Source organism: Anser cygnoides, chromosome 5, assembly GCF_040182565.1.
Source record: "Anser cygnoides isolate HZ-2024a breed goose chromosome 5, Taihu_goose_T2T_genome, whole genome shotgun sequence".
In the NCBI taxonomy this organism is placed as follows: Eukaryota; Metazoa; Chordata; class Aves; order Anseriformes; family Anatidae; genus Anser; species Anser cygnoides.
This window is the reverse complement of record NC_089877.1, coordinates 22,443,549-22,455,611: the sequence shown is the minus strand read 5'-3', so window position 1 is coordinate 22,455,611 and position 12,063 is coordinate 22,443,549. Positions and strand designations below refer to the sequence as shown.

Genomic DNA, 12,063 nt, shown 5'->3' with positions numbered 1-12,063 from the left:
AATTAGAAAAGAAAAATAATATTTTTTCTTAATGTGGCAAGGGCTACATTCAAAAGCCAGAATAGTTGGTTTGAGAGGTAACCTGCAGAACCCATACCTTGCGTACGACGGTGAGCCGGGGATGTAGGTTTGCCAGTCCTCCTGGTGGGAGTGTTGAGCAACCAGTGGTGAACTGGAGGAAAGCCTTTCTTTCATCTGACGACATACCACACAGAACTCTCACAAATCGAAGGAATCCAGGGCTTAAAATAAATTTAAAAAGTCAGTTAAGATGGCAATTCCATGATAAGTTGCTTTTTTTTTTGTAAAGCATCTTTAGTAAAGTCTAAGGAGTCACTGTAAGACTCCAGTGCCTGTTCAGCAGTAAGTTAAGAACAGAACCACCACAAAGCATGTAAAAATATTTCTTTAATCTCCTTGCTGAATATTACACAGAAAAACGTAGGTAGGTAAATTTTCTTCATACTTATCCTGAAGTGTTATTTGGGTATTTTCTCTAAGAAGCATTAGAGAAGTAGACAGAACTCAGACCTATTCTAAGAAGACTCTCACTGACTAATCTTAAGACCTTTCATGCACCACTTCCACAGTATAAAGCCACTTCCATTTATGCATAATTTCATTTCTATGCTGCTGAAGACCATCATACAGAAAAATAAGAAAAATGTAACAGACGAGAACAGAACTTCACAGAATCCTCCAGATACCACTGCTTTCATCTATACCAGCCCAAGGAATAAAGCAGGAGGACAGGGTACCTATGAAGAAAGCACTGCTTGCCGCAACATGCCCTCAGGTATCAGGAACCACATGTCAGCTGCACCTCTGTATGCAGGGCAGGGTCAGTAGAAGAATCCCTCTGCACAGCATCTTGGACTGACTATGATCCTTCACATCATACTTACACTAACACAGTTCCAAAAGTAATTTGTAGTTTACAGCTAGCTACCAAACATGACAAGCAGCAGAAAAAAAAAAAAAACACCTAAACTACCAAGACCACTTCCCAGTAGGCAATCACAAGTATATTTTTTGCCCATAGTACATTTTCTGTTTTAACTACACTTGAAGAGAAAGAAATAAGAAAAAGGACTAATATCAAGAATACCCAAATGAAGTTGTAACCACCACCATAGACAGAAGTCAAAACCCTGAAGAGCTACTTTTTAGTAGCTTGTATGAGTTAGCTGCTCTTCCACTAGTTTTTGACATTTTAATACTTCCTTTTTTTTTTTTTTTTTAAATCCTCTCATCACAAAGACCCTAAGTACCTTCTGTTGTTGTAACGTATACAATAATTTCATATCAGTTTAGGCAATTAGTTGGGGTTGATACTGGCTGAAGAGCAATTTGCCTTTTTCCATCTAAGAAACATTCTGGACATTTTCTCACATCATGCACCTTTTAGCTACTATTTTAAAATCACTTAGAATATAATTACCTGTCTCGTGTATATCCCAGCTTCGGTTCCGTATAATTGATGATATCCTCTGCTGCCCAAGAAGGCGACTGATTTCCACAAAGAATCATCTGAACTTCTTCGTGGCTGAAGGAACTCAGCTTCTCCATTGGGAAGACTCTATTGAAGCCATCTTTAATTTATACAAGATACAGTTATACGTGCAAGTCAAAAGAATGTTTATAAAAATAACATAACCGTTTCAATTGTACTTAAATCAGAATCAACCAACAGTTTCTTAATCAATGAACAAAGAATCTCTTCAAGGTTAACAATGGCATGATTAATGCAGTGTTATGAATCTCTTACCTGCTACATCCTTAATTTAAAAGTTTGTGTTTGAAAGCCGTTCTAAGCCACTACTTTAAACCAGGATACCCAGAACACCACTAATTCCACCTAAATACACACATATATATTCTGCCATAATTAAAATTACCTCGGAATGCCTCCATCTGTTTCTGTATACCAGTATGCATGCAGAAGTCAAACATGAGATCTACATACTCCTCTGCATTATCCATTGTGACAGTCTGCAAAAACAACATACAAATACTGTAAGACTTCATTCTGCATTAGAATTACTGCTGAGATTTCTGAAGGTAGGTTCTTTCCTTACCTCATCTTCACCACCTGGTTTGAGATCCACAGCTGTAAACCCATATACTTTGGACGAAGGGCAAAACTGAAAATTTAAACTTCAAAACAGAAAGACAGTTACTAACTGGAAGCAAGTTTGCTACTGCTTTTGCAAATACACCACATTTATGAACTGCCATCTTCCCTTCCCCTCTATTTCAAAACACTGTTTGCGGATCATTTATCTGAACAGTCACACCACAGTAGAAAACTACAATTAGTAAAGGACTATGCAAACAGTGGCTCCTGTCTATGATATGCGTGTGTGTATTCACCCACTGCTTATCTGGTTTTGAATACTATCAAAAACATCTTACAGTTTGGCATCGTTAATCAGCTTCAAAACCGTGAACTGAATTAAACTGTTCAAGTAGTCTCAAAGAACCCTTTATATAAATTCCCGACACTAACAGTTACAGAGCCACTTAACATACTAGACATTTAGGCCCTTCAACAGTGCTACACTTGCATTCTCTCTCTCACGTCACCCATAAGACAGCAAGGCCATAAGCAACTACTGAACCCTAACTACACAATTCCTGTGGCACAAGATGATTTTAATAAATAACCTATTAACAGTAGAAAAACCAGCGTTTCAAAAGAAATAATTCAAAACTACAAAAGATAACGTACCCACGTTCACACAGGTTTTTTTTTGTTTCTTTAACATTTACTGACCTTTAGCAAATTTTCTGTTTAACTTCAGCTACAAACACTGCACCCTATGTCTATTAACACAATCCCAAATTTCAGAAGAATTGTCCAAATTTCTCAATCTGTCCACTTTAAAAGCGCCTCAAAAAACTTAATAAATTTCAACAGTTGCAATAATAAACCTACTGATTCACATATTTGTAAAGATCTTCACAGATATTTGCGTGTTTCTACAGAGCCATAATGACATCACAGTGCAGCCACACTTAAGTTGAAATAATAAAAAAAACACAATGAATAAGAAGGAAAAACCCTCAAACTATGGAACAAGAATATACCTACACAGCGCAAGCTGGATTTTGCTGCACCTCTAATGATTGCACCTTTCCCCCAACAATACTATTTAAAACAAAGAAATCCTCATTTTTAATTAAATGTGGTAACATTGGTAACATTTGCATCTAATACAATACTGTTTGCATGTTTATAAATATGAAAATTCTTACCCTAAATCTTCTATGCTAAGTGGGGGTCCAGAACCTGATGGGTTCTTCAGCATTAATTCCTGTAGTTTTGTGTTTTTTTCATCTTCTGACAGACTTTTGTTGCTTAAAATTTGACGCCTTTTAATTGCAAGGTCCTTAATTTCTTTTAGAAACCTAGCTCTGTGTGGATTTATTAATTCAAAGTCTTCCCATGTTAAAATTCCATTAAACCACGCAGGAGGTTTAGGTTTCGGTGGATCAAGAATAAATTCCGATTTGGAGTCTTCTTCCAGACTGCCTACTGACAAGGAATCATGCCCTTCTTCCGTGGAAGCCTCTGACTGACTTTCAGTACAGTGCAAGTCTCTGTCACCCCGTGATTCATATATCAACTTACTCATGTTACTTTTAATGTCTCCCATACACATGAGTTTAAAAAAAGGCTTAGAAATGGGTAAATCCACAAGTCTATTGTCCTGAATGCATTTAGCCAAGAAAATTCCAAGGAAATGAAAGAGTTTTGTTATTCTTTCAAGTTCATCACTGTCTTGTGGGAATGGTGCTGTGAAGAGTCCACACGATCGCTGTACATAGTAGCCAGGGGGTTTTAATCCACCACCAATATCAACCTGATTTAAGAGACAGGAGAAAAAAAAAAAGATAACATCGTTAAGGGTGAATTTAATTTTACAACTGTGCTGTTTAATTTATTATACTGTACTTCTATATTAAAAAAAAAAACAGGTGATGAAGACAGCTGTGAAACATTGTGGTCATTCTTGACCATGGAGAGCAGCTGTTCACTGACCATGTGTTCTTCCCTTCCCGCCTATCTAGCTCATTTTTCTTTTATAGAAGTTTTGTGCACTAACAGTTTAAAATGCAAACTTCTATATACCTGCCGAGACTCATCATCTGGAAAATCATCATCACAAAGCCAAGCTCCCAAATCTGTCCGCTGAAATTCTGCTGCTACCAATGCATAAAATTCCAAGGTAGGACCCAGGCCTGTTCCTTCCTCCCCTAAAAATTCAACCTATAAAAAAACATAAGGAATGTTAATAATAAAATTCTAATGAAATGATCAGTGTTGGTTATGCAACAGGATATTCCATATACTGGCCAGCACATTAGAAATGGCTATCTAACCTCACTCTGCTAGGCAGATATGCTTTACCTCTAGAACAGATTTTCTGTCTGCATGAATCTGCATGACATTTTCTGCCCATTCCATCAGGGAATCACCTCGCGGAACTTTCACTCTTTCATGCTTCAGGCGTCCAACTCTGAATTCTCCTGGATCATCACGTCGCACTGTGCTTGTGGTCCTTGTCCTTTCAACAGTGGCTTCACGTCTGTTCTGTAGCCATACGATCGCTCTAGAAAAATAAAACACAACACAAAACAGATGTTTAAAACTTGGATGTCTACCAGTTTTACGGCAAAATTTACTCACTTGCTTACTTAAAGAAACATAGAACCAAAGGTGAAGTACCGTCATTCACATACAAAATAACACTAAGTTATAATAAATAGGTAAAAGTATAAAAGAAAAAAGTCAACTTAAAAAAAATCTACCAAGTTACTGGTGTTACAGGGATTGTGGGGGTGCTTTGTCCCCCTCCAAAAGATCCATATCGATCAAGCAAGAACAGCTGCCTCTAGTAACAGTACTTACATGAAAGCAAAGTTCAAAATTCTCATACGTATTGTCATCTATCCAGCAATAATCTACCATCTGTTGGTTGTTTTGTCTGACTAAGCTAAGTAAAAATAAATGAATCAAAACAAATAACCATCAAACCACTGTACAAAATAAAAAAAATAAGAGATATGTGCTTTGGTGTATATTTTCATAAAACAATTCACAGTTACTAAGAAAGCTTTTTTATTTTTGTTTCTTACTACATTATGTAATAGACGGCAACCCAGTTGAATTATCTATTGCCTGATACAGCCACCTAGCTAGAGGCACGCAATCAAGTCTTCAGTTAAGTAGCTAAAAAATTAAACTTCTTCAAAGGAAATGGCCTGGAGAATATCAAACAGAAGACAGGCTGCTACTCATCATAAACTTCTAACACAATGAACAAGAAATGTTCCAAGTGTCCAAAAGTTCTGAAGTTTCCCAGCATTTCCCTTTTTTCCTACCTACCTACAATGCTTCATATTTGGAATCTTGTTCCAATAACGTCCTCCTGTGAATTACTAATTCAAAAAGGTATTTAAAAAAAGCAATCTGACAGGTGTTTTTTCCTGGTTTTGTTTCTGTTTGTTTACCTTGATGCTCCAAATGCTGTGCATGTGAAGTACAACTGTCTGGTTTCAAATGGAATTAAGAAAGGACACTTGCTTGTTAGCTGCTCGCACCAGTCTGGCAAAGCTCCACTTGCTAGTGCCAAGGGTTCCTGTATTTTAAAACAAGAAAGAACAAAAATAAAAAGTGTTTCTAATATTACACTCAGGTTGTCCTAACAAGTTTGTAACTAAGTAAATAGACACCCAATACGCCCATGCCAGGTTTTCACCTGTATTTGAGCAAGTTTCTTCCTTCTCAACAATCACCACTTTTTTTTTTTTTCTTTCAAATGCTCTGCACGAGAAGTTCACCAAGTTTCTAGGACTTGAGGGTGGACACAGTATGCTTTGGCACATACATTAAGAGCTGTACTAAATCCCTGGGATACATACTAACACTGTGGCTATATCTTTATCTGGAGAGAATTACTTCTGAATTTTGCCCAAAAGTGATTAAATACCTCTTCAATAGTGGAAAACACCAAAAGAAACTCACTGGTAATAAATATAATCTATAGGGAAATATTATCATAGTCCTTTCTAAAATACAAGTGTAACAAAAAAGACTACAGAAATTACTACTACAAAGATATTTCTGTGTCTTAACAGCCTTCAAAAGAACATCAAAAACTGATTTTTTTTTTTTAAATGAACAATTAGGGGACCTTAACTGTAACTAAACCTCAAAAAGCACACGAAGAACTAAGCAAGCTGAGGATCTTTATCTTTAAATCTTTATTAAAGAAAACCTATTAAAAAAAACCCTACTACCTGAAGAAAAAACCTACCTACTGAAGAACTACCTCTTTAATCTTTCTTTTTTTTAGTGCATCTGACTGATACAAATAACAAGTTTTCTTTTTTAAAGCTCCATCTGAATCTATAAACATAGGAATCCCTGTGATCTCTAATACCGTTAGTTGCATTTGTTATATCAGCAAGCAGACACATACGTACACTACAGACATCAATGTTTGGTGCAGAAGTAGAAGGAAAAATATGGTTCTGTAAGGGGAGCTTATCTAACCACATACAGTTCCAAAGAAATCTGCTCATTCGCAGCAAGCCCAATGAATAGTAACAAACTATTTTGGTTTCTTGACAAGTTTCAGACAATGTAAAGGAAGCAGACTAGTTTACTCAAAGGGCTGGCATCTTAAATCTGCCATTTGAAAAAGAATAGCATTTAAAGAATATCTAACAGCAAGAAGCTAAACTATGCAATATTTTGTAATTAAATTCCAAAGTCAAACCTGTTTTGTGGTAAACCTTATCTTTCAAATAGGCCCCAAGTCTCTGTTCTGTTTTATTGCAATATAAGACCATTTTAACAGTATAGAGGATAAATGTAACAGTATAGAGGTAAATTTTGTAAAGCACACACAAAAATGCATTTATAGCTTACAACAAAATGGAAAAAACAAACAAAACAAACAACAAAATAACTGCCACTGTTTTCAGTAAATTTCATTTGCATAACTCCATATCCCCAAATCTTACCCGAGGGTGCATGTGTGTGGAAGACAAGACACCAAACAACTCCCTTGAAATCCTCCCCCCACCCTCCACTTGGGGACTGGAGATTACAGGATTGTAGCAATAACTTCATGATGACATTTACTCAGTTATCGCAAATCATAATAATACTCTTGTTTCCATTTGGGATTTTCAATTTAAAAACTTCAGGTTTTTGCTGGTGGACAAAGAACTGCTGTTAATGAAACCAGAAAAATTAGCAATTGTGATGGTGAGTTTCAGGAAGTTTGACACCTACAGAGTCCATTCTATATGCAAGTCATTTAGACCAAAGCAAATACTTGGAAGTGTCTCATCAAGTCCTCTCGTTATTTTGTATCCACCAGCTCATTAGAACGAATATTGAAGTTTGAGTCAGATTAAGTTGACTATATGTCAACCAAGATAGTCTAGGTAGTGCCTAAATGCAAACAAAAATGTTTACAGTAAACTGGTGAGCACTTTCCTTAACCTGCAGAGGATTTCACAGTTGGTTAGACATTAAACTAAATCATACAAACTTTACATATATCAAGGCCTACGTTGGGGAATATAACTGCTGTCACTTAAAAACAACTGTCTCAATTAGGATAAAAAAATTATTCTCCATAACTATACCATTCCTTAGTATGTCTTTATTCAGACTAGTCCATTCTTACAGCATTTACTCATTCAAAATTTAAGGAAATATATACTGTATGAAACAATTCAGAAGTCAAAATGGCAAAAAAGCTAATAATTCCAAACAAAGTAAGGAAGAGTCTTAAAAACAATATTATGTATATAGACTACGCATAATACAATACCTCAATCTGCTGCAGAATCTTTGTAGTAATTTTTTTGCTTGTGAATTCATCTGGTGGAAAGTTAAACTGAGGATGCTCATCTCCTTCTGAAATGAAGAGAAAATGTTTTCCCTTACTTTGTGTTCATTAGAACACTTAAGGAACTCTGCTATATAACGCACATACCTTCTTGAGCAGTTCGTGCTGTGTAAGGGTCACTGGCAACTATATACAAAATGCGAAGTAACTGCAGAACATCTTCTACTCCACAGGAGTTCTGCCCACTGCCAGCTTTTGCCTGAGGTTGCTCCTTTGCCAAACTAAGGATATCAGAATTTTGAAGAGTAGAAATGGCCCCCTGGCTTAATCCAGATTTTGATCCATGTTCACAAAAATCCTGTGGGAGAAAAAAAAATTGTTATAAATGAAAACTGCATGTTACAGTCCTCATGACTATGTGCTCCAAGTCAATGATTTGAAAAATCAGAATGGTTACTGTGTTTAACCTGAACACTTAGTTCAATTGTAGATAGATCAAATCATGATTCAAATGGCACTAACACAACTATATTTAACGTTAAAAAAACAGTAAAAACTAAACTTGATATTGTGAACTTCCAAGTTTCCTATCCACATTATACCCTCTCCCCCCCGACCCTTTACAAGCATCTTTAAAGCTGCAAAAATAAAAGCACACAGCCAAATATAATAATTTAAAAAAAAAAAAACTTGGATGCAGACATATACCTTGTATGCAGCTATGAGCTGGGAACAATTTCTGTTTTTCCTAATACTTTTATTAGTGCCGGTTAATTTCCAGTGGCGCAGGAAAGCTGAATCTGCATTCTTCTGCAGGTAGGTTATCAAGTCATTCTTTGGTAATTCATCAGTGCCAAGGTACTGCTCCACATGCTCTACTGACCAGCAACCCTACAACAGGAACCAACAAACGTTGGTTTTTCCTGATTGTAAAGTCTTAAAGATTTCACATGCATTACATACTTCAAGGAAACGTGCATTAACAAATACACTCACTCATACCCTTTAGCTAATTGAAAACTGTTAGTTTTTTTAATGTAGCTTTTCAAAAACTGCGATAATTCTCGTTTTGCTTTTGCTTAAACAGCCGTAACAACATACACAAAGGCATAAAAGCAAGTCTTACCATTTTTCCATTTTCTTTCTCTTTATCAGAATCCTTCATTTCTCTGTACATGATCCTAGATATTAAAACAAAGAGTTAATATTTCAGAATCACAGCATGTTCTCTACATTCTGAAGTGACACATTGAGATGTCAGACATCAATGACATTGAGGTAAAACTGTAAAAAAGCAATAACAGCTCATCTTCAGTTTACATCTGGTATACCCTGATCCAGCAAAGCTCTTAAACGTGTGTATAATTTTCATACTGTGTATAAATTAAATGCTTTGCAAGATAACTGTTTCTTTAAGTGAGGTTTGAGTAATCAAACCTTTATTGTGCAAATTTCCCAACCCAGCTTTAGAATCTGTATTACACGTGCACCAACTCTTTGAAACCTTCCATTTCTACAGTAGCTTGCTGTTTATGAACTTGGGAAATACACACATTTACAGCTATTTCTAGTGCTTTTTGACTAAAAGATAGTTTAGTTACAAAACACTTTTGGACACAAGGCAACATAAAACTAATTAGTTGTAACACAGAAGCACTGAAAAAATCTGAAGTACAAAGTTAAAAAACTGCAACCACCATACTGAAGTTCTTGTTTTCGTATACGTTCATTTTCTGATATGACAGAAATTACATTGGTGTAGTAAATGGATCTCACACACACAGTCATACCGTCTTATAATTTCTGTCTATTACTATAAAGCAAGTAAGGCCAAGTTAGGGTAAAGAGAATAGCTGAAGCTGGAAGGGACTTACAGAGACCTAGTCCAATATCCCTGCTCAAAGCAACATCATCTGGAGCAGCTTGCTTAGGTTGGTGTTGAGTATCTCCAGGGAGCACGACTCTACCACCTCTCTAGACAATTTGTTTCAGTGTTCAATCTCCCTTGCAATTTGAAGTCTTTCTTCGGTTATGTGGAATTTTCTGTACTTCAATTTGTGTCGTTGTCTTCTTGTCCTTTCACTTGTTGCAACAAAGAGAACTCTGGCTAAATCTTTCTTACTTCCTCTCATCGGGTTTCCGCACATATTGACAAGATCCCACAAGCCTTTCTTCCTCCAGGCAGTCCCAGATCTCTCAGACTCTTTTCATGACAAGTGCTACAGGCCCTTTAATCATCCTAGCTGCTCTTAGCTAGCCTTGCTCCAGGTCCCAAGTCTCTTGCACTTGGGAGTCCAGAACTGGCCACAGCACTCCAAGTGCCTCTCACCAGTGCCGAGTAGAGGGGAAAGATCACTTCCTTCAAACTGCTGGCAGTGCTCTTCCTAATGAAGCCCAGGATGCTGCTGACCTTCTTTGCTGCAACAGTGCATAGCTGGCTCACATTCAATTAGATGTCTACCAAGACCCTCAGGGCCTTTTCTGTCAAGCTGCTTAGCATCTTGTACAAATGCACGCAGTTATTCTTCCCCAGCTGCTGGACTTTTTCCCTTTGCGGAACTTCCTGAGGTTCCTGTCTCCCCAGAGGTCCGTTAGAATCACAGCACAACTGTCATGTATATCACTGACTCCTCCCAGTTTGTCATCTAGGAGCTGGCTGAGGGTTTGCTCTGTCCCATCATACAGTTCATTAATGAACTGAACCAAGCAGTGACCTCTGGGATACACCATTAATGACCGATCTCTGGCTGGACTTCATGCCGATGATCACAACCCTGGCAGTTCAGGCAGTTTTCTGACCACCTCACTGTCTAGTCCAATCAGTTTGTTCACGAGGACGTTATGGGAGAAATTGTCAAAAAACCTTACTAAAGCCAAAGAAAACATTCTCTGCCCTCCCCTCATACACTGAGCTAGTCATCTCATCGTAGAAGGCTATCAGGTTGGTTAAGCATGATTTCCATTTCATAAATCCTTAAAACCTTTTTGTCCTTCATTGTTTGAAAATGGTTTCCAGCACTGTTTGCTCCATCACCTTTCCAGAGATGAAGGAGAGGGTGACCAGTCTGTAGTTCCTCAGATCCTTGCCTGTCCAGGGAATAGTTGTGACATTTACTTTCTTCTGGCCCTCAGAAATCTCTCACAATCTTTCAAATACAATCAAGGACCTTTCAAAAGCAGCCTGCTCCTTCAGCATTTGTGGGTGCGTGCCCATCAAGTCGCATGACCTTGTATGTCCTGTTTCTTTAAGTGTTTCCTAACTTGTTGCCCTTTATGCCCCTCACCAGATTCAACTTCAGATCAACTTTGGCTTTCCTTACCCCATACACGCATGCTCTATGTCTCTATATTTCTCCCGAGTCACTTCACCCTTCTTCAATCATTTGAACGCTTCCTTTTTATGTTTTGAATTCTGTTGGGAGTTTCTTCATCTATGCACGTCTCTTACTGCCTCTGCTTGAACTGCCACACACTGGGACGGACTGTTCTTGAGTTCAGAAGAAATCAGCCAGTTCTCCTGGGACCCCTCTCTCTCTAGGACTGCATGCTCGTGGGATTCTTCCAAGCAGATCCTTGAACAGGCTGTATTCTGCTGTCTTGGTCAACTGCTTGACTTTTGAAATATTATTAACAAGTCACAATTGAACTTTAGAGGCTATGACTTTTTATGTCTTGAAGTAGTAGCTTTAAAACCAATACAAACATTCTAACAAAAATACAAGAAAAAATAATTCTAGCATTATTTTCTGCAAAGGAGGAAGAAAGGTTAAAATGGTTTTACATCTGTTTCCTAACCAGTCACACAGTGTGCTCTTTACAGAATAACAAACTTGTGAGCTTACGTGTATGTTGGCTCCCAAATACGTCTAAGCTTGTCAGATTTCACGTTGCCATTACAGGAAAGCTGTAACAATTTCTGTACATAGTAAAAGATGGTAGATCGAAAGTTTGTTAGGGGCAGTTCTACTTCTCGAGTTGTTCCAAGACCCGAAACTTTCAACGTAAGTGCTAAACGTGGCGAAGGCATGCACTCAACCTCTTCCAACAGTTCTGAATGAGGTGTACCTGCACATGAAAAATTGAGATGTTAATACAAAACACAAAGCATGACAAGTTGGCTTAAACATTAATGAAGTGGTTCAATAAGGAAGCGTAGAGATTTCCTGCACACCCACAAGTGAGACTATGC

General features: G+C 37.5%; 1 protein-coding gene across 9 annotated transcripts in view; it reads right to left on the bottom strand.

Annotated features, from left to right (window-relative positions):
* The window catches only part of HECTD1 (HECT domain E3 ubiquitin protein ligase 1), a 63,420-nt gene that overhangs the window by 1,212 nt on the left and 50,145 nt on the right, over nucleotides 1-12,063 (bottom strand). For 8 of the 9 annotated variants that reach the window (XM_066997250.1, XM_066997258.1, XM_066997254.1 and 5 more), the window contains 13 exons: nucleotides 11,717-11,939; nucleotides 9,001-9,055; nucleotides 8,583-8,765; nucleotides 8,022-8,232; nucleotides 7,857-7,942; nucleotides 5,518-5,645; nucleotides 4,415-4,616; nucleotides 4,136-4,273; nucleotides 3,259-3,866; nucleotides 2,079-2,157; nucleotides 1,899-1,992; nucleotides 1,442-1,592; nucleotides 98-242 (listed from right to left, as the gene is read on the bottom strand). In XM_066997250.1, coding sequence (XP_066853351.1) covers nucleotides 98-242; nucleotides 1,442-1,592; nucleotides 1,899-1,992; nucleotides 2,079-2,157; nucleotides 3,259-3,866; nucleotides 4,136-4,273; nucleotides 4,415-4,616; nucleotides 5,518-5,645; nucleotides 7,857-7,942; nucleotides 8,022-8,232; nucleotides 8,583-8,765; nucleotides 9,001-9,055; nucleotides 11,717-11,939 — 2,303 coding nt within the window. The remainder of the gene's footprint in view (nucleotides 1-97; nucleotides 243-1,441; nucleotides 1,593-1,898; nucleotides 1,993-2,078; nucleotides 2,158-3,258; nucleotides 3,867-4,135; nucleotides 4,274-4,414; nucleotides 4,617-5,517; nucleotides 5,646-7,856; nucleotides 7,943-8,021; nucleotides 8,233-8,582; nucleotides 8,766-9,000; nucleotides 9,056-11,716; nucleotides 11,940-12,063) is intronic. The other variant, XM_066997255.1, reaches the window with a different exon arrangement.